This window comes from Carassius carassius, chromosome 2 (genome assembly GCF_963082965.1).
Source record: "Carassius carassius chromosome 2, fCarCar2.1, whole genome shotgun sequence".
NCBI classification, from domain to species: Eukaryota; Metazoa; Chordata; class Actinopteri; order Cypriniformes; family Cyprinidae; genus Carassius; species Carassius carassius.
In genome coordinates, this window is record NC_081756.1 from 19743238 (window position 1) to 19770369 (window position 27132).

The 27132-nt window shown below is 37.9% G+C and overlaps 2 protein-coding genes across 2 annotated transcripts in view; both read right to left on the reverse strand.

Annotated features, from left to right (window-relative positions):
- The window catches only part of LOC132105779 (ARL14 effector protein-like), a 144359-nt gene that overhangs the window by 76826 nt on the left and 40401 nt on the right, over window positions 1-27132 (reverse strand). The window lies entirely within an intron of this gene.
- On the reverse strand, window positions 455-16484 carry LOC132097373 (growth arrest-specific protein 2-like). Its single transcript, XM_059503043.1, has 8 exons — window positions 16453-16484; window positions 11049-11214; window positions 9319-9428; window positions 8184-8325; window positions 6074-6137; window positions 5594-6002; window positions 5377-5484; window positions 455-822 (listed from the first exon to the last, which is right to left on the reverse strand). The coding sequence occupies exons 2-8, from the start codon at window positions 11191-11193 to the stop codon at window positions 613-615; spliced, it is 1188 nt and encodes a 395-aa protein (XP_059359026.1). The 5' UTR covers window positions 11194-11214; window positions 16453-16484; the 3' UTR covers window positions 455-612.

Sequence of the window (27132 nt, forward strand, 5' to 3'; positions counted from 1 at the left end):
TCATGGCTTTTCATAAAACTCGACTCTGTAAAATAATTTCAGTGTGTGTATCAATATTTTTTTATATATATATATTTCCAGCACACGCTAACAACGTTGTGTATAACAGTTTGGATTGATAAATTATTTAAGAGATTTAAGTACTGTATAACATTGGTAGCTCTCAGATGCTTTCATTTTTAGAACTGGATTTACATTTAGTTCTTTAGATAAAGATCATAAAGATTTATGCTTTCAGTTTGAAATAGAGATCTTATACTGTACAGTTTGTCGATCTAAAATGTTAAATGTGCATTAACAGCTGTCAACCATGTCGGTACGCAAACGCGCGCACTGAACTAATTTACACAGCGCATTTCTTATTTTGGTCGTGCATGCTGACCTGCTGACCACTTATGTGCAACCCTGTTAATAAGCTGTCTACCTAGACAGAACACTGTCTACCTACTGAACCTACTAGAACAGACCTGTGACACATTTTTGAGTCACGACCCAAAAGGTTGAGGACCAAAAAACAAAAAAGCCAACTGGGCTGCTTCACTCCTTGACAAAAATAAAAATAAAAAATCAGCCTGCAGTTGATTTAACAGAAATAGCAGTTACTGAGTCACATTACTTCTTGAAGTGGGAATGAGTACCTACGACCAGATAACTGTCCCGGGACAGCTCTCTCTTAACTGGGGACCTGCCGTTAGGCTTGCAGGATTTGGTTCCAGGCCGAGCGACCTCAGTCATCTTACACGGGTCATGCTTTAACAAGTAAGTACCAAAGGTCTCCCATCCACCACCAACACGCACCATGGCATGTTTATCATTCAGCATCTGTAAATGTGAGAAAGCAAAAGAGAGAAGGTTCTCTGTTCTTATTAAATTTCTTCAAAACTGTTATTTCCTCCACTTCTCAAATCATGGATTGTGTTTAATATAATTCCTACGGCCACATTTATAGTGAAGGAAATTACTTTAAAAAATAAATAAAGTGTCAGACTTTAATGACATGAAATAAACATGCACACAGAGCTGGGTAGTAATGGATTCCATGTAATCTGGATTACGTAATCAGATTCTAAATCTCAAGTACTTGTAATTAAAGTAAACTACTTTTTAAAATACTCTTAATCAGACTACAGTTACTTTTTTATGGATCACATGATTACATATTATTTGCATAATGGTAATAGATTGTTCACAATTAATTGATTCTCCTAAGTTTCCTTTTTTTAACATTTATTAAAAAAAATTTTTTTTACGTTGCCTGCTTAAAATGTTTTGAGACGGATAGAAATGTCATTGCTGTGTGAGTTTAGACTTTTTAAAAATTCATGTTTGTAATGTAGCTATTGTTTTATGTTTTTCATTGATACAGTCTTATACACTAGTGTTTTTTTTTAGATAAAGTTTTTGCCCTATTTTTAGATAAAATTTTTGCCCTAGCAGTGATATTGCTGTGTATTTCATGTTTTTCAGTATTGATTTTTGTAATGTAGCGGTTTTCTAAATGTACTTAATTATAAGTAAATATGCTTGAAAATCATAAGATGTGATTGTTTTATTCAGTGTTACTAGCAAACATTAAGAGCAAGGTACATTAGTGTTAGTATTTTGTAAGTATTAACTGTCCATTGCACTTGAAAAAGAAGCTATTGTGGTTCTTGTTGGTGAATTAAATATATTTTTTCTTTGTGTCTGTCAAAATAATACACGATCAGGCTAATTCAATATATGTGATATCAAATAAGGGTTAGCACAAATGTAATCCAAAAGTAATCAGATTACGTTACCAAAAATGTGTAATCTAAGAGATTATATTACCGACTACAAATTGTCATGTAATCTGTAATCAGTAACTGATTACAATTCATAAGTAATCTACCCAGCTCTGCGTGCTCACAAGTGATATTTACCTTGATTTATTTTCTATTGATTTCCTCACACATTATGTCTCCTATATATTACATGTGAGGAATCTGATGCTCCTCACTGATACTGTTGTTTCCTTTGTAAATACAGTAACTGTGCTAACCCCAGAAAAAAAAAATAATAATAATAATTATCAGGGCAAAATTTTTTGTCGTGGTGACAATGCCACAGCTGTGGGACGGTGATGTAAAATAGTTTCCACAAAACAAATACTGAAATTGTTTCTCATGTTTAGAGTATATTTTAAACAGGTCTATGAAAATCCAACATAAAATTTGAAATATACAAAATGTATATCTCAACATTAATATTCATTGTTTAAAAGTAGAAAAAGGATAAAACAATATATACATAAAAGACATCTGAAAGGTAGCAATGCAAACTTCATATTACAATATTTGAGGTCTAAATCTGTCAATTTAATTAAAAACCAACCCCTTTAGAGAAAAGTAAGGAACACCCCCCTCCTCCCTCATAAAATGTTAAAATTGTACATTTAATATGCAGCAGATTCGATGAAAGGCAAATGATCCCAGAGAGAGAGAGAGAGAGAGAGAGAGAGTCTCATTAAGCCTAATGAAACACCACCTCACGACACCAGCTGAGCACCAGCGCAGGACAAATCCAAACACACACACACACACACACACACACACACACTCACTCACACATAGACACCCACGGCGTGTGGCGTGAAGCTCGCTCGCTGCCACGGCAACCGTTCCCGAGCAAGAACAAGAAGCACGAAATAGAAATGCATTGAAACTGGGAACGAGAGCGCAGGAAGGGTCAAGTCACGTCTCCTGAGAAATGTGTCTCTGTCCCCTGAGGCACCGGCAGTCATCTATTCCCTCCTCCCCACCACCTTATCAGTCTTGACCCTCTCATTACAAAGCTGTTAAGCTGCTGGTAATACAACCAGATTTATATGTTTTGCACCTCCCACCCCTCCAAATCCTTTTCGCTTGATGCATCCTAATAGATGGATATATACAAGCGCGCGCACGAGTTTGCCAAGCAGTATTCTAATTACCACGCGGTCTGATCAGGCTCAGCTGTTCTCAAGCAGATTAAAATGTCAGGGCTGACAGAGGAGATGAGCGAGACTTACAAATACACAAGAGGAGGGGGAGTCTGTTTAAGAAAACCCCGCGTCAGTCAAACCTTTATCGACTCCGACACGTACGTAAATACAACAGTCAACACCGGCAGTGCAGAATGAAAGTATACGTTGTGTAACGCGCGACTTAAGTGTTAAGTCAATAATGCACTAAATATCATGGAATGGGCAGTATGTTACATTACGTGTTGTTTAAACGCTTTTTCTGAAAACTCCGCTTGGTAAAATTCTAGTCTCATTACGTATTATTTGCATTTATAGCCTCTCTATTATATATGAAGAGAGCGAGACTGATTTTAGTCTTTTTCGATCGTTCTTTTTCCTCCCCTGAAAAAGAGCGGCCGTGCTGTGGTGAACACACTGGCCGCTAGATGGCAGACTAGTAGCTTTCATATCTTTATTTGAGTACATCCTCTGGGTAGGATAGAGCTGTTCAAACAAGCTATTTGTTCTAAAAAATATATATATATATTTATATAATATGCACACCTTTATATTAGTGAAGTGAAAAATGTACGGTAAAATACATTTGGAGATGCATCAGAGATGGCAAATACAGTAGCATTCCCACCTTAAAAAGATTACCTGTATTCTGTACACCCATGTAAATCTAAAGCACATCAGACAGCTTTAGCCACAAAAACAAGACTACCAGGGCCTCATGGGTCTGTTTTGCTGCCTGCTTCCCTCCTCGATCCACCTGGATGAGATCCATATCTTACCCTTAATCTGCCTTTTAATGAATGGTGAATATGTGCTTAATTACTGAACAGATCAGACGCAAGATAGACTTAGTGGAACATGTATAGCAAAAATGCATAAATGTATAAAAAAGCTATAAAAGGGTGTGACGCTTGTATTAGCTATATTCATTTACTGTAAATGTGGTGTCTGCGAAAGAAGAGTTTTGTCAGATAAAGGCAAACAGCTTTTAACATGTGATGTTGAAATGGCATTATGCGTTCAAATCAGAGCTAAAGAGAAAAGTATTCATGATGCCATTAATATTCCTGTTAATGTCAGACATGGCATGAAACGTAATTCTTAATGATTCACCAATTTTTCTCCCCTTTTACTACACAGCTCAGCTATCGTCATGATCTAATGGATCTTCCTTCTCTTTCATTTTAGCACAGGGTGTCACAACAGAAGTAGAAAAAAAACATGAGAAATGATATTAAAAGCTCCTCTTTCTCTTTGAGTGCTACAGTAAGCCTCTCTCTCTAATTGGATCTCTGACAGAAAGTGAATGCTTTTCTTCATCAGCGTCACATATTGTTGCCCTAAAGGATTTGTCTGATTGAAAAATCATAAAAAGGAGGGGTGGAGCCAACAGAAGCGAGGCTGTAAGTCTCTAAATACATTCACACTGCTAATGACTTGTGGTGTGTTTTTAATGTTGATCAGTAACCAACCTATAGATGAATTCTGCTTGTATGGCCACCTTTTATCATCGTGAAAGGTTCTTCAGTTGACCCCCTAGTATCATTCATTGGTTGCTGAATAGATTCATCAGATTTTTAAGCTCTCCCCTCTACACACAAGTATTGACTTAGCTCTGATCTATAAAAGTAGATTAAAATGTTTGTTAGTGTTTCTAGGCAGAAAGTCATTAAAAGGCAAAAGTCAAATGATAAAAGCAAGGAAAGTTCTTATTTATGTTCACAAACAGCTTGATGTGTTGATGGCTATTAATGTGACAAACACAAATAATGTGTTACATAAAGTAAGTGTATTTTGATATGAATAATTAAGCATGTAATGAAGTTGCACAGGTGCCAAATGAGACAAACTTGCAAATCTGTTAACAATTCAACTATTCCCTGTAGGGCTTAGATGCACAAAATATCAAAATCTCATGTATGAGCTTCTATAGGTAATTTGAGTTTTAATATAAACAAAATTCTATGTGTATTTTCAGTATGACTGAGCATTTATGATTGTTGTTTCTTGTGCATTATTTCTGTTCTGTTCCAGTGTACAGACTTTCCAGCCTTGATCCTAGACATTTGTTAGTCTGAACCTCCTTTTTTCCTATTCAAAGGTGTGAACCTTTTCTTCATGTTGCCAGGCAACACCAGCTCCCATGAGGCTTTGCCTTGACTGAATACTGTGTTCTCTCAGGTTCAAAACTAATATTTGAAAGCACAGCAGAGCTTGTTGACACATTGATCGCTTATAATAAACATTGAAACATGATTTTACATATCGTTTCATATCTTTCTATAGAAGTCAATGGAAATGCAAATGAAAGTGGGAAATAATAAATATTGAATAAGACTTTCCCTCAACTAAACCTAAGTAAAGAAGACTTGGGTGGAAAGAGCAGTACATACCCTGACATAGAGGACTTTGTCTCCAACACGATAATGGCCTTTTGGCTGCTTTTCGATGCAGAATTTGACTGGACATTTGCATGGTGGATCCTCTGATATCTGCCTCACCTGAAACAAAGCAACAAAGAAAAAATGCTTTTGATGATTATCCTGAAGTCATGCACTAGTATGCTAAGGACTGGGAAACCACATAGAGTCTATGACTTTGAATACTCACAATGGCATCCAGCAGGTTACCGCTGCTCTTTTTCCCTCTAGTCTTCACAAGGCCATTTGACGGAGAGGGTGGCGTTGATTTGATGGGTGTCTGAATGGGTGATGGTGAAGTTGGTGAAGTTTGTTGAGATTCTGACTGGGTGTTTGAGTCAGAGAAGTTGGATGTGGACTCAGGGGGAGGGGGAGGGACCAGAGAAGGAGAGGGAAAAGGGTCCAGAGGAGGGGGTGGAGGAGAGATGGATGAGGGGGTTGTGGTTGGAGGGGGCTCTGGATCAGGAAGGAAAAAAACAGGTGGGGTGGAGGGAGACGGCATAGGTGAGGCGAAATACATGGATGGTGACAAAGACTCATCTTCGGCTTTCTCAATCTCTCTCTCGAGCTTAACCAGCACAGGCGGCTCAATGCCATACCTGAGGAGGAACATTTATTCAGCTTTGATGATGGCGTGATATAAACAACTTTAAAGATCAAAGGAACTCACCTTGAAGCAATTCTCCCAAGTTGCATGAGACACAAGCAAACATCCCTAGGCTGCTTCTGAAGAACTGTTGAAACACATACACTGTCATTCACACAACAAAATACTCAGAGATCTATGACGTCAGCTCAAACATATACTGTAACCTGGGGATAAGAATGGAGAAAAGACACAAGCTTTGATGGACACATGCAAAGATTCCCAAAGCAAAAAGACATTTGATATGTCTTTTCAGCTAAATGACATTAAACTTCCCCAAATATCAGTATCATAACACTGCAAAGTGAATGAGGATGACTGCTAGGGAAAAATAAGGAAAGTTTGTATGCAGAGGAAAATATTTTTCTTTCTCAATATTTTTATTAAAAAAAATGATATTACTCAACTTTATTTTAAAATATCTAAACACCCTAAACAATATCTAAACAATAGTGTTTTATGTTTAAAACAAGAAACAACATTTGATAATATAGTTTTATTTTTAATTATTTTTATTTAAATTTTTATTTTATTATAAATGTATTCTTTATTATTTCTATGTATAATCCCATTAGCAAAGAATTTTCAACTCACTAAATTTGGTTTCATTTTCTGAAAAAAATAAAATAAAATTTGCTTCAAGAAATCACCTTTTGTTTCAAGGATGTGTAGATATTTTTACTGGAAAACAAGGCACAAATACTGAGTAAAAAGACACTGTCTTAATAAGGTAATATACATACTAAACTGCAAAGATTTTCATCCTCTAAACTAACAACAGTCATAAAGACAGCAAAAATTAACTTCCCAACCCATGAGCCTTAGTCTTGCAGTTTCGGTAGTTTTCACAGACACAAAACAAACTTTGTAGTCAAACTTTGCGCTGATAAAAATTATGTCTTTGTTGTGCAGTGGAAAAGTGGAAAACACAAAGATGCTAATTGGAGATTGAAAGTGTTGTTGGATCTTGTATCATCAAGAACGAAAACAGAAATCTGTCTCCCTGCCTCTGACGAGGTTTAAATGTGTGAATCCTTATGAAAACAAGAAACAATGGATAAATCCAAAATAGCCTCATTTTGAAAGTTATGATTAATGTTGGCTAGATTAACGGTCCCAGTAAGAAGGTATCACTATAGACTGGTTTGAAGTCTAAAATAAACAGAGCGTTATCTTTCTCAATTTAAAAAACCCACATTCGTTTATGCACTGAAAAAAACGTATTCATTGAATTTACTATTTTTTTTTCTGGTAAGTGGTTGCAATCTGTTTATTTTAGCTACATTTAAATAAACAATTTTTAATCAACTAAATTAGTTTATTTAAATATAGCTAAAATAAATTGCAACCACTTACCATAAAATTTTTTAGTAAATTCAATGAATCTTTTTTTCAGTGTGTCCAACAGTTCATGAAATCCATTTCAACATCAGGTATGTGCATATATAAAAGTCAACTGTGGGACTCTTTGAAAAGCACAGACACAAAGTTATGCCAATAACTCTGCCAATGTCCCTCAGGTGCTAAGACCACAGTATTTCAGTCCCTTTTTAATGTAATAGTACCTACAAACCTGTGCAACTACCGAAACTGCAAGACTCATAAAAGGGTTTTGTTGCTTTATAACAATTACCGAACACTCTTGAACGCTACATTATTTTACCTATCCTCTCAAAACCTCTCAATGTGCACTCCTTTACATTTTATCTTTTATTGTATTATATTCTTTATCGTTGACCCTATTTTCCATTCCCCATTTTCCCCCTGACCTACTGTCCTTTCATTTCTATATCCTTCTCTTTCTCTCCATTATTCATCACACAGTGATGGACAGCGGGGGCCAAGGGTGTGACGCAGTGAACAGTGGAGTGACACAGATATTGATACTGCCTGTCTATTCAGCAGTTCTTTAGGACAACAGCCTGCATAGACCGAAAGTAAGACTTATTGTAACTGGACATCTCACTTAATGATTTCATAATTATAAAAATGAACAAGGAAAACACTGAACATTCTGTGCTTAAAATGAGTCCACGGTCAGATTCTCAGGATTGTTGGTGAACCACATCACAGACTTACAAGCACATGCCACTTGTATTGACTGTATGCTGTGTATGCTGATTTTAATACTTACCAAGATCTTCAGATTCAAACAGGTGTGATTGCTCCACTCCAATTTTACGGCACCAGTACAGAAAATTTGCCGTATTGTCTCGAGCAAAGAATGATCCAGAGGCTGCATCAGACCGCCAGCGAATCACACGGCGAATAAAAGGCTATGGGAAACAAAAGAAACCAACTGAAATATATCTCTGATCAGTTTAGTATGTGTTCATCTGAATATTTTGCAGTATAAATAGTACAACAGATAACTGTCCCTCTGTTAGATTTTTTTTCCTTTTTTCGAAGAACATATATTGTTCAAAAATAAGCCTTGCATTATGTGTTGGAAATTTGCTTTCTCCTGCCAGTGCTACTAATTCTCTCTAATAAGTCTTCAAAAAAAGATACTGATGCACCCCATAACACCAGCACACAGGTCACAGTCAGAGGCTGAAAGATTGTCAGGAAAGTAGTTATATATGTTGTGTCTCATTTCGAAGGCTGTGCCCTCTGAATGTCACATTTTCCGCCACATACAGTATGTCACTGAGGCTGCCTCTTTTCATAAAAGTGACCATTACATTCCAAAGCATGAAAGAAATTTCAGCAATTCACACCTCATGAGGAATAACAGTCTATTTTATAATGACTACTTTTATGAAAAGAGGCATGTATGACAAATGAGACCTCTGGAAGGTGCAGCCTTTAGAATGAGACAGGAATAGATCATGACTTCATACAAGGGATGAATGATCTTATGTTCACCAATGCTACATTTATCTGATCAAAAATACTTTCAAAACAGTTATATTGTGAAACTTTATTACAATTTGAAATAACTGTTTTCTGGTTTAGTATGAACTGAATATGAATTGAACTGCTTTTTCAGCAGCCATTACTCCAGTCTTCAGTGTCACAGTATTTACTGTCACTTTCAATGTATGCATTCTTGCTGAAATTTCTATATTATATTCATTTATTCTTACAACTCTTTCTACTGTTTATGTGCCTGTGCAATAGAGTTACTTTGTTTCAAAACTTGCATGCACATTTTATTTATTTATTTATTATTTATACACATAACATGGTTTACATTTTATGGCTCATCTTAAGTTCTAGATTAGGACCAAACTACCCATAAATGTAATGTTTCACGCTGTGAGCACCTTTCCATTGCTGGCCAGAATCATCTTCTCTTGCAGCGCCTCTGCAAGCTGACACAGGACGACACCAGTGTCTAGTCTGTCCATGAAGTCATCCACGGTTATATCCAAACCTGTGCAGAAAGCATTCAGAGAAATAAATGAGCATTAAGAGCTAAAGAATGATAAAGAAACTAAAGAGTAAGGTTATAAAGGTAGTAAATGAACAATAGTGCATGAACTGGTAGCTGTAAAATACATATTGTCACTTGGGCTTACATGCAGTTCTGTAAAATTTTCATGGCTGTTGTTTTACCTTCCTTACAAATCCTCTTGTCCATCTTTTATTTCTTGCTCTTTCACTACCTTAGGCAACTTGAAGATGCCCCAAAAAATCCTCTAAACACACTCACTCTGAGATTCTCACGGCTGTACAGACACATTCCTGAGGCCTGGGTGTTAAGTACATACAGATTCAAACACAGCAGTGGTACCGGAGCGTACCATCACAGTAATGGGGGAGTAGAGGGCCTGGGGATGGGGACGGCAGAGGGAAACCACAACAAAAACAGAAAGCCTGATGTGCAGAATGACTGGGCACTGTCATTAGCTCAGAGCAGGAGTGAAGTGTGTAAGAAAACAAAGAGATCTCCTGCTGTCTGCCAACCACAGAGTCATAATGCTGCCCTGAGATCAGCAGGAACAGGAAGAGTAGAGGAAGAGAAGCGTGAGTTAATGAGAGAAATCCCTCATCAGCTTTTTACAACAGCTCTGATGTTATATATCGTCTCATCTGATTTCTCAGGTTGTTGTGTCTCTGCTGTATATTTAGGCTTTATTTGGCTTAAGGGTTCCGTGGTCTTTTGACCTCTTTACATGTTGTGTGTGGTCAAGCCTCTTCAGCCCTCAGTTGTATTAAGAGGTTATGACAACAAATAGCACAGGTCAAGACATACAAGGACATGTATTCCTGATCAGGGGTGCGTTTCCCAAAAGCATAGTTGCTAACCTGTTTGCAACTTAGTTGGTTGGCAATGAGAAATTGTATTGCAACCAAGAAAGTTGCTTATGGTTTTGGGAAACGCTCCCCTGACAGGCAGACAGACAAATCCTTACCTGTTGGCTTGTGCAGGATTTAATCAGGATCTGATTGTGTAAAAAAGATTTTATCCTTTATAGTTACACCAAGAAATGGGAATGGGGAAAATGGTAACCTTGAGGTATGTAGACATGAGTTGTTCGCATGAGGATGAAACAGAAAATCTTAAATGGTGAAATGCAAAGCACATGCAGAAAAAAAGCATTTTGAAAGCACAAGGCACCATCCTCTCCTAGAACTGTGATAATAAAATAAGTGGGCTGGTGATTTCCAATTCACATTTTTTTGACATACTTGAGCTGTAGTTAGACGTTTCCATGTGTTAAACTGCCAGAGGCAATTTATAGTTGCTGTAAAAGACTCAATGTTGCCCTAAAGATTAAGTTTTTAGTGTCCACAGCCCAGATACTACAATCAACCACTTCTGGTTAACTACACTCCTACACGAAGGCTTGTCCATATCCAGGTACTTCTCCACCATTGTTTCTGGTGGTTGCGATGTTTGTTTGTGTGTGTGTGTGTGTGTGTGTGTGTGTGTGTGTGGTGTGGTTAAATGATGACAGAAATATTATTTTTAGATTAACTTTCCTTTTACGGTCACCAGTTTACAAATCACAATTATAATGGAAACATGAACATGCTTTTATTTTCTTACCAAGGATTCTGTTAAGCCAGATGGCCAGATCTTCTTTCATGGGCAGTAGACTGGACTCATGCCTACACGCCAGCCACTCGTTGTACTGGTGCAGACAGGAGAGGTCAGGTCCCGGTTCCCGCCTGGGACTGAAGGGACCATTCATACTGACTCAAGTATTGGACTGCTGGATAGAGAAGGAAAGAGGGGAACTTTACTGATTTAAAGAGACTGTTGTTTCCAAAATTATAACATATCTATAAAACTTCCAAAATGAACTGGCAGATATCCTTGATCATGTTTGTTGTTTTTCAGCCTCTCTAATGTCACTTTTAATCAATTTAATGCATCCTTGATGAACTAAAGTATTCATTTCTTTTGAACAAACACTTTTGAACTACAATTGGATCAAATACAGCACCTCAAATCTAGCACACATACTGTACCCTCGGCAGCAATGGTCAGGCTAAATAGACCTGAATGGACTATTAAATGTGGTGCGCATATGAATGATAGCAGTACATCTGTTCTCTCATTGCTTCAGTGTATAGGCCACTGTCTGATTTTACCCCCAACACTGCTGGATTTACACTATACCTAATGATGCACATCTACCACATTCCTAGTGTTCTTTAAAACTGCAAGCAGTGAGAGACAAATATTAACTTTGCTGACAGGCAAACAGACTAAGAATGAGATAGGGATAATTGTGGTTTAAGTTAATGTTACTACTATTTTAATGTAAGCCGTTTCCATGTCTAACTGATGCCAGGTATTGCACAATATATCATAAGGATGATAAAATCTTCTCTAGAATACAATTACAATGAGGGAAAACTGTAAATAAAAGAGTTCAAAATTATTTGGAGGTGTGCACTCAATTACTGTGAAGTAAAAAACATTAAGACTCGTCATGCTAGACTGGGTGGAAAAAAGCACAAACACAAACAGACAAATACTGTCTCATGGTAAGATTTCATGTACAGTACAAGTCTTACTTCAATCCCTAGTAACTGAAGAAGGCCCTGTCCTGTAATTTCCCACTAACTCAGGCAACCATTCATCAGAGGGGCCTTTCACATGTAGAAACATGCCCCTGCTTTCCATAACTACCACGCCATTGTAAGGCAGAGGAAGGAGAGCAGACACCTGCAGGGCAGATGTGTGCGATTGAAACAGGCGCAGAGAGAAATAGTGGTAAATGATGTAAGTCCAACCCTATTTATTTTATTAAAGCTGGACTACCAGAAGCTCTCAAGTGAGCAGTGGGGCCAGATGTTGGAGAGCTTGCCAGGAGAAGGCTGTTGAGGAAGAGGAAAGTAAGACACATAAACTCTGGAACAATTAGTTGTTGTCCTCCACAGCATAGAGTGAGGGGTGATGAGATGTTATATATTAGAGGTATATTAAGAGTGTGAGCAGGGAGAAATCGCAATGAAAGCTTTCATAGAAGGTCTACCTCCCATAAGAGTTCAAGATCAAAAAATAAAAAAAGGAAACTTTGTATTCATGGTTTTTATTGATAAAATAGAAGATAGCGTAACAGTGAAACAACACACATGAAAAAAAAAAGGATACACAGATGGCTGGAACTATAAAAGACTTTAAAGGGGTCATATGATGCGATTTCAATTGCTCCTTTCTCTTTGGAGTGTTATGAGCTCTTGGTGCATGAAGAAGATCTGTAAAGTTTCAAAGACTAAAGTCTCAAACCCAATGAGATATTCTTTATCAAAGTTAAGACTGCCACGCCCCCCTAAAATGGCTCATTTAAACACGCCAACAGTGGAGTCAGCTGTCTGAACCGTCCATGGCTTGTGTACTACAAACACATACGAGCTTCATCACTGTGTCTGTCAGGGGACTCTGTTTCCCCATCGAGCTTGAACTGATGGTAAAACTAAGGACATTATTAACTGTCTTTACATTGATTTTGAAAGGTGAAGCTCGCAATTATGGAAAGGGGCGTTACATTTCCGATGAGTGCTTGTGGTGTTCAGCTAATCACAATGCACTGGGTCAGTTGGCCAGTCAGAGCAGACTGTGATTGTCAGAAGGAGGGACTTTGTAGAAAACGACGTGTTTCAGAGAGGCGGGGCATAGAGGACCTACAATAATGTACAGTATTTGAAAAATAATGTGGTTTTTGAACATCAAAGCATGGCAACATATTCTGTTACACCAAATACACAAAATAATGATCTTTAAAAAAGCATCATATGACCCCTTTAATAAAAGTAGATGATGTACACACATCTTAGTTGATGGATAATTATCTTGATAATATATCACTCCATTAAAGCAATCTTCTTATACATTTTTATTTGAGTAATTTTGTATTTATTTGTTTATTTATTTGTTATTTTTCTTTATTTTTGGGGGGCGGGGGGGGGGGGTCATACTCCATCCACCTTTTCAAAATACAGAGCATGTCAAACAGACAGAATAGATCTTAAATAAGCTAACACTCAGTCTGGTGTTAATTTTAATTATTAGAAGGCCTATTTTGATTCGAACATCATAAGAGTGGTTTGAGTATTCCAGTTGGAGTATTTACTGAGTTGTTGACTGCTGCAAACAAATCAGATTCACTAATTAATCATTGGCTGTGTCCCAAATTGCATGCTCTCTGAGTAGGAACTTAAAGTATTCAAAAAGTAAGTTATATTTAGCTGGAATGTATGTAGTACAAATGAAATCTGTAGAAATAATCCACAATCCACATTATCCACAAATCCTACAGATACTTGAACTATGTATTTAAGTATACTGTGTACAGTAAAAATACATCAATACTGTCCCCAGTTGTATCTAGACTAGAGCACCATAATGCCTTTGAAGCAAACCACAATTACACAATTATTGTTCAGTCATATTCCTGAAAAAGAAAAAACAGGTATGGAAAATAAACTTAAACATGATCTATTATTTCATCTAGACAAGAGATCTGCCAATCAGTGTTACTGTCGAGCACAACAGAGCGTGACTGACAACAATGATGCAGAAATGTGCAGAAGTAATATACAGAATTGGCAGAATGAATGATTAAAGAACAGCAAAACATGAACATATATGAACTCCATGCAGGCCCTTGTGTGTGTGTCAGTGATGAAGGCTGAGCCTCCTTGACCGATGGAGCATGGGAAGCCCACACAACAGGATTACAGCACACAGGTGCCACATTCACACTTACACTGCAGCCTGACCATACTCAGACAGGAGGAGAGGAAGAGGTCTTCATCCAAACTCACAGTCAAAGAGGAGCTTTATATTCACACACACACACACACACCAAGATACATGTAACACTAAAACACACACAGATTTACGCTCCAGTTCACCTCTTACAGATAGGTGTGAACATTCATTGATACACACTGACACAAGGCAACACATGAGATTCTGAGGATCAACCGTACCCATCCAATTATATTTTTGGTGCAAGCTCCTCATCAAACAGTCAAATTTTACAGGCTATAATTGTATAATCCACTCATGTTCTGGTTAATAACGTACTTAATGCTGAAAGCTCATGGATATACAAGCGAAAACATACACAAACTACAATTTTTAACTTGCATACCAATCTAAGTGTCAGGTTCGGGTATACGTCCAGCATTTCTGCTGACCTGGTAGTCTTGCTTCTCTCACCTCTGTTAAATTACAGCCATGAGTTACTGTAGAGAAAGGGCTTGACATTTATCATACCTAATACTGGGATGACAGCCCAAATGTAGAATACTTGTTCTATCAAGGAATTTGCGTGTAAAGAAAAGATCTCTGCTTCAAAGCAAATAGAAGAAACACCCAAAGGCAACTAATTTACTTGGAATAAATCCATGCATAAAAACAACACAGAGTGTTTATTTTAATGGCATGTTTGACACTCATCTTCAGCTGCAGTATATCAATGAGAATGTTAGCACAATCAACACATTTTTCTACAAAGGTCTACATTTCAATGAAATTTGAGAAACCACTGTAAGGAAAAGTGTGACACTGCTTAGAGTGAGTGGATCACAACCTCAAACAGTGTGAGTAAAACTTGCAATTCACTGGAGCCATTAAGACTGTGTACCCTCTGTATCTGGCAAACTGTGTACAATTTTTGTTAGGTGATCAAGTATTTTGGAAGTCATACATATGGACACGTTAATAATTAATAGTTTATTGTTTTTTTTTTATCTGCCAAAATATTCAAACATATTAGGTTAATATTACACATTTCTCTCGAAGATTTAAATATATTATTGAGAAAATATGTTGTAAATTGTATAACAAATTTATTTATTATAAGAGGGTAATTTATTACTTATTTTTTAATTATTATTTTCATATATTTTTTTTTATAATATAAATTGTATTCTGTTGCTCACAAAAATGTATCAGATGACTTCAAATGACTTAGAATATAATTCAAAATGATAATATAATATATGCAACCTTAAAATATAATGCAGCATTGAAGACTTTTATATTCTCCTTTAATTGTTATGGTAGAGATTAGAGAGCAGCACAAACTTACTTCAAGTGACATGACATTCAGCCAAGTATGGTGACCCATACTCAGAATTTGTGCTCTGCATTTAACCCATCCGAAATGCACACACACAGAGCAGTGAACACACACACACACACACTGTGAGCACACACCCGGAGCAGTGGGCAGCCATTTATGCTGCGGCGCCCGGGGAGCAGTTGGGGGTTCGATGCCTTGCTCAAGGGCACCTAAGTCGTGGTATTGAAAGCTTCTCCCTTTGTGGTCCACGAAATATAAAAAGTCAAACATGTTTGGAATGTCAGGAGGGTGACTAAATTATTAAATACTTTTTCATTTTTGGTGAACTATTTGCAAATATTGTTTCATCCTCCAGTCCTGGCAGTACCACAAGTAAGAGGTTGACTGGAGCCAGGTGAAAAAGCTTAAACAATAACCTTCTCATACTCCTAGAAAATATAAAACCTTAATGAACTTTGTTTCTGAGTGCAGAGTTAAGATTGTTAATACAGAAGCCGTGTCCTGATGGCAATACTGATGGGATGCATAAAATAGCCTGCTAAAATACTTCTATTGCTGTATAGCTACATCATCCAGTATCTCACGAAACGTAACGTTCACGATGAAGACATTTTCAGCAACAGCTCCTTTATACCTACATTATTTACAGTATTTACAGATATGTGCGTATTGTTAAAGCAACTCAAAATATATCTGTCCTCAGATCGAGGACCAGAAACATTTCACTGACCGCTAGTGATAGGCTATCAAACTTTTTTGAATCAGACTTTGAAATATAGCCTGCAAGTAGGCTACTGTTTAATTTGTTGCCCTTAGCAAATAAACAAATATCTTCAGTCTATCATTTTCAATTACACTTTTATCTAGTTACTGTGCTGACAATAAAAAAAGGTCTACAGTGCCTACCTCTCTCTGTGTGTGTCCTCAGCAGATCCGCCAACAATGTCTCGGTCAAACTTTCCCTCTCTCCTCCAAACGCGCTCTCGGTGTCAAATTGCATTAACACACTACCTGCTCAGACTATCAGTGTTGTATATATAAATCAACTTTTATGGCCTATATATAAAAGAGTTTTTCTTCATTATTAGCATAAACGATAACAGTATTTGAAAGTCATCTACATCATATTTTCGTGATTTACAGAATTACAGAATTTTTTCTGTGGTATGAAGTTGAATATGGGCTATAGATATTTCTGGCAGATGAAAAGATAAACTTAATCTATTGTTTGTTTACCCACGTAGGATTTGCATATCCGTGTTGAAGCCTGTGTGTAAGCTGCGAGTGCACGGACCGTGCAGACTATTTTAACAGTAGGCTATGGATTAAGTCTTTGAAATTATTTGTTGGTTGGTTTTGTCTTTTATCCATATAAACTTCCAACGTTTCGTTGGGAGATACATGCTCATCTCCTGATTGTTTTCAAAACCTGGAACAATTGACCAGCAGATGTTATTATCACTCATCTATCGACATCTTTCAAGTATCTTTGCTGTAAAATGTTAATTAAATGTTTTGTGGAATGAGTTTGCATCTTGCACATGACATTCTGTTAACTTGATCGTTGACTAAAGGGAACGCTTTTTGCAGGTCTAAGCTTATTTTAAATATGTTTCATCTGAAATGTCTGTTGTGGTAAAGCTGATATTGAAGGGTCTTTTTTTTCAAAGGACCATACATTACGAGTTAATTTCTGTTTCCGCGTTGATATTTTGAAATTAAACTATTAACGTATCATCCAGTAGATACTGCAGTCTATGCCGTGTTATAGGGCTCGGAAAAGGCGTGTCAAAAATGTCTGGTTTTCCCGCCCACTCGGATGTTTATGGCGGGTAATGGATAAATGTGTGTTCCCTTTCATAGGTCACTTCGATGCTGCGGTGACGTCACCGTATGGGAACACCTCTCGGTGTGACAAATGTCTGAAACCCTATACCATCCCGCCAATCCTATTGGCCAAATAGCGCTTGTCACCGACCCACACATGCGTACGCATCGTATACCTGGGTGCCGCGCGCTATTTCGCTCAGATTTCATTTCCTTCAGGAAAGCGAATCATCTGTGCCCTAGGAATCATCTCGCGTTCTCAGCGGTTTTCTCCGAGCAGTGTTAACTCCTCTTCGCGGACGCGATGAATTTTCGGAAGTGTAAGGAACCGTGTACCAGGTTCATCACGAAGGGAGACTCTCATGAAGGTGCGTAGTTTGCTTGGGCTTACATCACGCACAGGCAGTACTTAGCGGCCTTTCTTCTTGCCCTCACTGTGATGGCCTGCGGCTTAGAGTACTGCGCTCGAGGGTAGAAGTGTTTTCTAAGGTCGCCCCCGCATCTAACCCTAGTGCAGGAAGCGAGCTTTGTCGAACCAGTCGTATTCTCAAACGAGGATTTACAGCCAGCCCGGATAAAATCCTGACTCTAAAGACAGTTCTTGTGGATTTATCCTCCCTCAAAAGAGTTGGGGATTTACAGGCTCTTTCTGTTTCACCCTCGTGCATGCAATTTGCACCAGGCTCTGTGAAGGTATTGCTGCGACCGAGGCCTAATTATGTCCCTAATGTCGCTTCTAACACTTTCCGCTTTCAACAGCCCCATGGCGCGAGTCTGACCAGCTGTTTGTCTGTTTCGGACACAAGAATAAAGGCCTTGCTGTCACAACAGGTACGTCAGGCGTTATGGTATAGGGTTCCCATACGGTGATGTCACTGCAGCATCGACGTGACCTATGAAAGGGAACATCTCGGTTACATATGTAACCACGGTTCCCTGAATAGGGAACGAGATGCTGCGGTCCCGGCCGTTCCATACCTTGATAGCATTCTTCTTCAGTTCATGAAATCTGAGCGAAATAGCGCGCGGCACCCAGGTATACGATGCGTACGCATGCGTGGGGCGGTGACAAGCGCTATTTGGCCAATAGGATTGGCGGGATGGTATAGGGCTTCAGACATTCGTCACACCGAGAGGTGTTCCCATACGGTGACGTCACCGCAGCATCTCGTTCCCTATTCAGGGAACCGTGGTTACATACATAACCAAGATGCTCTCTCTAGTTAGAGAGCCAGCTACACGACAGGGATCACTGCGCAGGAACGTGACAGAAGGCGGAATTGTGCATTTCCTGGACAACCAAGGAACGCGTCTGGTGTTCGGATAGACACGCTGGAACACCAGGCACGTGTCTGTCCAAATTGGTCCCTGGGGTCTATGGGGCCGGTTTAGCATCAGATGGGACCATCACTAATTACAGTTCTTTGTCCCACAGCATTAGCCTTTATGCTCGATATAGATTCATGGCATGCACTCAACTCTATATCTAAATATTAATAATTAAATAATTCCAGATGAAGAAACAAAATCCACCTTAAAAAGCAAGTGTGAAAACAACATTAATGGAGCAAAATAATCACGTCAGTCACGCATATGAGTTAATTTAACCTACATTTCATATGCGCCATGCCTTAATTTACTCGAAAAGGAACAGATTTAATTATAGTATTGCTTCCTTGCAGACAGAGTGAGTGAGAAGGTCACTGTTCATAAAGTGGCAACTCAACATCCGGGTCAATGGCTTCAGGGTGCGACTGCAAATTACTGTACTGCAGCTGTCAGATTGTACACCGCTGCAGATGACGTGACGTTAATAGTGTTACTGTTGCAAATGTGCCATTAGTTGACGTCGTATTTGGAACACATTATATCTTGAAACCATTTAGTTTACCGTTTGTTCCACATATTAGCCTCTTGTTTTGTGGGTCATCATTTCACGCGTAGGTACCTATAGTTGTTCTGGCTTGGTAATTATAAGAAAACATATACTGTAAGATTTATTTTAAATAATTTTTGTTTGATTCTTCTTAGGACATGCTTTGCAATAAATATAAAGTACAGGTAGGCCTATGTCATACCGTTTTAGAACCCCCACGCGATTTATTCATGAAATCGTCACTAGGTGGGGCTGGAGTATTCCTGTGGGTTTCAAGATGCTTTGCAGACTTGAGGGAGGCAAACTCATATCACTATAATCAGATTTATATTTTCAGTTCCGTGAATAAGTGGGCTACTGATGATGAGATCTTTTAGTTTGTGCTAGAAAGATTTGCACAGGAGACAACAAAGCTGAAAACAGGAATCTATTGTTAGGATCCCTGTGGTCCGGATGCAACATCCTCTACTTCCTCTCTTTTGCTCTCACTTTGTGTGTGTACAATAATATGATTACTTGTGAGTGGTGATGGGATCAAGTCTAGCCGTAATGAAATTATCACGTGATGGAGAACGAGCTATCAGTGCATTATCAGCTTTCACTCATCCACATCATCAGGTCTGTTACAATGTCCAAACGCTGGAGCGGTTCAAGTTTTTAATATAACAACTACTCAAGTTAAACAAAACAGATGAATGCACTTTGTAATTATTGTTGATTTGATCAGAATGATCTCTGTCCCTTCTCTCTTTTTCCACCACACACACATAGTCACCTCACATTAGTGTTCTTCATAGCTCAGTCTCAATAATTCATTGATTTTCTCCTAGTTTACAAAATATCCCATGACAACCACATTCCTTCTTTACTACTATAAGCATCTCTGTCTCTATGGCAACCTTCTTTGCTCTCTAAAAATTCAGAGAGAAAAGCCACAGGACAAAGAGACTGAAAAAGAGAATGAGATGGAGAGAGCCACGGCCGGGCGGATGTTCTGTTTGGAAAGAACATCTCATACAGAATACAGTATGACAAATGAAAATTCTTTCTGTGTCCCTCTTGCAGATACACATTTTCTAGACTATCTATCTATCTATCTATCTATCTATCTATCTATCTATCTATCTATCTATCTATCTATCTATCTATCTATCTATCTATCTATCCATCCATCCATCCATCCATCCATCCATCCATCCATCCATCCATCCATCCATCCATCCATCCATCTATCTATCTATCTATCTATCTATCTATCTATCTATCTATCTATATAAGCCTGTATGCATGCTTATGTATTGTGTTAGATATGAATCTGTCTGTCTGTCTGTCGATCTGTTTATCTAGGTGCAGGTTTTTGGAACAATTGTCAGTGTAAAGGTACGATATAGTCACACTCAGTGTTGCTGCAGCCATACCATGATGTTGATGGACAGCGTATAGGAAGAGAGAGCATATTGAATTTCATTGGTTCAGGAAGGGTTGGTGGGTGGGGCTAGAATGCCCCAGTAATGACTGCGTCAGAATGTGCGTCAAATTCTCATGTTTCAGAATAGTAACCTTGAGGGAATGAATGGTGGAACTACTACTCTGGTGGATGAATTTGATATCGCACTACTCAGAGTTTTTCTCTCTCTTTCTCTCTCTCTCTCTCTCTCTCTCTCTCTCTCTCTCTCTCTCTCACACACACACACACACACACACACACACATTTATACTCAAACATGTAGTGGTACACTTCTCTTGCAGTTTACAAACCATGCAAGCAAGTTTGTTTGAGTTCTACCACAGCTCTCTGCCTGACCTTGATTTGTTCATTTAATCAGGGGACGACTACATCTCTTGGGTGCTGTAGCTCCGGAAACAGGTGTAAGTGTCTCCAGGTTCAGGATGACTCATCACATAGACATACAGCCACATTTATTTATTATTTTTTTTAATCACTCAAGTACATAATCTTGTTCATTTAAACCTTTGTGTCTGTCTGTCAACAGGATCTATAGGACGCACACAAAAATAAACATCCATCTATCTATCTATCTATCTATCTATCTATCTATCTATCTATCTATCTATCTATCTATCTATCTATCTATCTATCTATCTATCTATCTATCTATCTATCTGTCTGTCTGTCTGTCTGTCTGTCTGTCTGCCTGTCTGTCTGTCTGTCTGTCTGTCTATCTATCTATCTATCTATCTATCTATCTATCTATCTATCTATCTATCTATCTATCTATCTATCTATCTATCTGTTGGTTTGATTCTCAATAGTATGCAACAGCCTCTATCCATGCTTATGTGTTGTGTTAGATATAAATCAGTATTGTTTTTTTTCTTTCTCTCTCTAGAAAGGTGCATGACAGCTACTTTGATCAGTTAAGCATCTTTTCTGAGTATCTGTCTTCCATATTTTCTCTCTCATTATCTTTCTTTCTGTTTGTCACTCAGTCTGTTTCACTACCTTACCTCTTTTGTTTTGCTCACTTGAGTGACAGTTAGCTGGTTCATCCAGACTGCTGTATACTGAAATAATTGGCCAGAAAGTGCTTCTTAGTCCAGTCTATCTGTGGAGGAATGAGTGACAGTACAGCAAAGTGCTGTGAACATTTCTACACATGATACTGGAATGGAAGGATGATTACCCACTGATCAAAACAACAGAAGGTAGAAAAAGGAATGCAGGTGTAGCAGTAAACTGTATGTTGGTCAGAAAAACAGAGCTTACACAGTGAGAGCAAGTGCGTGCTAATGAGTCACCAACCACATCACCTCTGCGCTGCATGAGTCACCTATAGGTACAATGATGAATGGATAGAGGCGGAGAAGAGCAGACAGATGAAATAGATAACAGAGACAACAGATGAATAAAATTTAATAACAAGTTAAAGCTTATGTCAAACAAAGACACATCAGATTTATTCAGATTTCAGTTGGCAGGACTCATTTAGGATGGAGCCTATTGAAAAATAAAACACCTTATGATCAACAAGAAGGTTTGAGATTCTTATAGCTTCTAATGTAAATTAACGAAACCTTTATAACAGAATGCATACAGTACATAAAATACATATAAATATCAGTTGTCCTTCTATATCTCAAAGAAATATGTCGTATTACAGTAAGATGATATTTAAATGCTTAGTTTTATGATCAAAGCCCTCTAGTTTTTTTGCATCGCAATACAGTGATGATTGAACAGTATAATGAACATTCCTCCAAAACCTGATGTATCATATTTGATGCTCACATTTTAACATAATTTTTCTAAAAAAAAAATAGTATCTGATAAATATTCCAACAACAAGTATACCTAGTTGCTTCAATTTCTTAAGTGGTCTTCTTGAAATATTAGTAACAATATAGAAGTTATTATGTTTAATTTATCAAATAATCTGCATAAATTTCACACCAAAAAGAAACAAGAACCACAACCTGAAGGTGGAACTTTTTTAAAAGGCCTTTTACTTGCTAAAAAGTATAAACAATAATTCAGATTATAGAATGGTGTGTATTGTGTATAACAGGGATTCCAGTAAAGTATGATCATGTTAATAATCTAAATTACATTGAATTTTGCATATTGGGTTCATTTCAAAACATCAACACTGAGACAGAAATGAATTCAGAAATTATGTACCTCTGAAAATAAAGACCTTTAAAAATTGTGGTTTCCTCAACAGACATACCAAATTAAACACATTTAAAATATGCTTGGACTTGAATTAATATCTGTCCTGGGAGTTCAGGCCAAAAAGCATTTGCAGAAAACCCAGCCCACACCTCTTAACTCACTCTTGGTCATCATCAAATTTTCTAGCCCAAACTGCTACCAATCTGTCTTGTTCCGGTCCTTTGAATCTGGCTCCAGATCTTACTGCAGAAATAGTTAACTTAATTGCAGTGTCTTAACCCATATCACTTTTCTTTCTATATTTCATGTGACTATGTTAAGTCATAAAAATAGAAGTGTTAAGAACAAGCACTCTCCAGAGAGCTTTCTAGGATCTGTGTTCACACTTGGAGATTTTATTTTCACTTTTAGCTTTTTACAGGGTGTGTAATTTAACACTCTTTCACTGTGAAACATGCATATGCACAAAACGCAAGGGACGATGCGATTTAAAGAAATATTCCGCATTTTATGTGTGTGTGTGTGTTTATCCCAGCAGTTAAAATACACATTAGTAAGAATGCAGTTAGTCAGTTCATCAGTGCATTAGACAGCAAAGTGCCATAAAGTAATTAATGATGATATCAAACCTGAAAAACCAGCAGTTGCCATAATGTGATCTCTTGCTTCCCGCAAAAATGTGTGAAAAATCCATTATGACGGCATGATCAAATGAAGAAATACATGCAGGTGAATTTAAAAACAGAAATATAATCAAGTTCAGAATATCTAAATATTACTACAAAATTAGTTGTATACACATGATCATCAATCAGATGAAAGTTTGCACTCATTATTTCTAAATCTCTTATAGAGCTGTCTTTCTCGGCTTCTTTCGTCCTCTCTCTCTCTCACCTTCTCTCTGTCACCACTCTCTAATCTAAGAGCTTTACTTCCCCTCTGTCACCTCTGTGTGACTAATCAAATCTGCAGAGGAGGTGTCTACACAACAGGAGGGAAATCAATAATCAGGCCCATGAGGTGGGGGAGCCAATGCACCATGTGTGCCTGTGTGTGTTTTTGTGTGTGTATATATATTAATGCAACAGTGGGGAGAAAACAAACTAAACATAAAAAACTATCCATCGAGTGTAAGAATAAATATATACACACACACACACACACACACATATATATAATTTTTTTGTTTTTAATTAATTTATTATATTTTTATTCATCTTTTCAGAATGCTCTGCTCTCTCTTGGAAACCATTTTCATTTGTTCTGTGTTTTGTTCTTGATAAAAATCTAGCTTTTTTCCCTGATGTTTCTGTACATGCATGTTGACAGGAGTCCTTGCGGCTTTATGACTGAAGTCTGTATGTCGACGTCTTAATGGGATCTCAAGCCCTCTTGAGGCCTGTCTCTCTCTCTCTTTTTTAATGAGATTTTACAGCCAGCCTGTGTCCCCCTGTCATGCTGCAATAGGGGTCTGACGGGGAACAAAGGAGTCCTCGTGGCTGTAAGCATGGGGCACACATCTCCCACTCCTCTCTTTCCCTCTGTTTCCTCTCTCTCTGCCTCTTTTCCTCCCTCTTTCCCCCCTCACTCTGTTGGTTCCCATCTGGTGAAGGGGTATTGTGAGAGCTGAGTAAATAAAGCTCAGTCTGGCAGCACTGACACACACACACACATACCCACCTCCACGCACAACGAATGAATCTACTAATTGATTTTTAATTCTCTCCTTGTCGTTCATTTTTGTAATTCTGTCATTCATTATGATAGAAAAAGTTCTCTTGTTATGACTGCAACTAAAAAATGTCTGAATATTTGCTCTAGTATGGAAACAAGTAAAACATTTGTTTGGGATCTGCAGTTTTATGGTGCTTTCAAACATTAAGAACTATACAACTGCTTGAAACATACATGATGTGTATTGTGTTGCATGAAAGATAACAGATATGCTTAACTTAATGGCCCTTTCCTATGCACCGTCTCCACTAGATGTGTCTTGCCCCTCTGTGGGACGTACGTCTGATTGTGGACTGGTAGCCAGCTCTGTTTAAAGGTCAGGTTTCTCCCCTGAGTCCCTCAGGCACTCTCTCCTCTCTGTCACTCACTCTGTCATTCAGATGATGGTGAGGCGCACCACTGCATATTATGTATAAATGCAAAATCCATCAACAGCACATATTTAGGGTTAAAAGTTTGTTTGTTTGTATCAGTATTTGGCTAATATTTGATATTTAATTGTGCATGCCCATTTCATAAATTAATATTTCATTTTTTTATGTATTAATAATGACTAAATATAAAAATTTGTTTCATCATTATTGGCCAGAAAAGCCTATTTTTATGTATATATGCTCCTGTTGAAGATGTATTTAAATGCATAAAAGTTAATGAAAAAAAGTGGATTGAAAAAAAAAATGAAAAAATGAAGAGATGTATCCATAAATTCTGTCACAGCAGAAGATATATGTTCATGATCTGCTGAAATCCTTCAGCAGCTGTAATGGCTTGCCCTTCCTGTATCACAAGCAAGACTTTTCCCCACCCACATGATTTCTTCTTCCAGCACCTGAACAAGATGTGAATTTTGATTACAGGAAGAGAGTATGAGACGTCAGCATGCAGTACTACTGACGCAAAAACCCACCTAAGGCTATAGACAGAAACACACACACACACATGCCTGCAGTCAGGTGGTTTCTAAAGGGCGGAGCTGAGTGGGAAAGCCCAGATTCTCTCTCTGCTTTATATAATGTATATGCTGAATTTAACAGTTTCACTTGTCTTTAGGGACTGAAGTAGTGGTAAACATCACCACATAACACTCGCCACTTAAACCTAAACAACAGCAGCATAAAAATTCCTAATATGCTCCGCAGCTGGAATAGACAAGAATTTAATGACTATATGGAATAATTGATGAGGAGACTGAGAGCTGGGCCAGTGGGGGAAGGGACTTATTCGGTTTTAATATGAGAGCTCATTCATTCACTGTTTTTCCCCCTCACACATGAGATGGATTACACAGACATCCACCCTCACCTCTCCCTCCTTTTCCCAATGGAGAATGAAACACTGGATACGCCAACCAGTCGCCGGCCATGTCCATGAGGGGATCAGGAGATATTTATGGGTTGATGCGAGCCTTCAGGGCCCTCATGCAGGCCCCTGTCATCAAAGAGTGATTTCAGTCTCACTACACCACCCCTCTACGCCCCAAGAGACCACTGCAACACCTGCCCCAAACGCCTCCATGCACAAGCACCTCCACCCACCAACAAAAACACATACGTGAGCATAAAACAACCAGGTTTACAATGATGCTTCAAAATAATTATTTTTTTATTAGTCCTTATAGAAAAAATGCTATTATGCCAGTACACTCTGTGTGTGCCCTAATCTTTCTTCTCAGTGTGACATTAGACGGATATAACTGAGAAGCTTGAATGAACACCAAGTGAGGAGGGTGTGGACTGCAATCTGTGTTGGACATCCGTGACGGTTACGGCTGACAGAACCAGAGTAAACACGTGTAATAGGGTCACAAGTGACAGGATCATTGTGGTTGTCTAATTAGCAAAAGCAATAGCTCAACATGGTATCCGCTAACCAATAAGTTGTCAAGAAGAAGTATAATTACTTTATTCTTAGATTTTTTTTATCCTTTTCATATTTTAAAAACATATTATTTTACATCTTATTTGTAATATTTTACAATGATTTAATTATTCTAGAAGTTAATAGCTATTAAAGCAATAATCCCCAAGAAGCTATGGTTCACAGTGAATTTATAACAGCTAAGGGCCGGTTTTAGGCTCGACTCGAAGCAGAGTTATTGCTTTAATAAAACGGTTATTCCATACACGTAGTAAGGTTTCACAGAATAAAACAGAGCAAATAAACTGTAACAATATAAATAAAAAACATTATTCTTCCACTAAACAATGTAGTTGCGCAACACACAGAAGTAAATAAAGGTGTATGTTTGGAGAGTAATTTACAGCTTTGAACGCGGCTCAACCAATCAGAATCAAGGACCAGAACTATCCGTTTTATAATATTATTTAAAAGATACTATTACAATTAATCTATCTATTAAAACTGCTCTTACTCTTCCTTTGTGGTTCTATTTGTGGCATTCTTGGTTATCATGGTGGTGTGTTTTAAATCAGCATTTCTGTAAAAACAGTAACCTGAGCATCTTTGTGGAATTTAGAACAAAACCTTACTTAGACCAATTACACGTCCACACTCA

Coding starts and splice junctions, on each gene's coding strand:
- LOC132097373 (XM_059503043.1), bottom strand. CDS start 11,193: ATGAATGGTCCCTTCAGTCCCAGGCGGGAACCGGGACCTGACCTCTCC. Junction 5,485..5,593: donor GTAACCTGCTGGATGCCATT/GTGAGTATTCAA, acceptor GCTTTGTTTCAG/GTGAGGCAGATATCAGAGGA. Junction 823..5,376: donor ACAAAGTCCTCTATGTCAGG/GTATGTACTGCT, acceptor TCACATTTACAG/ATGCTGAATGATAAACATGC.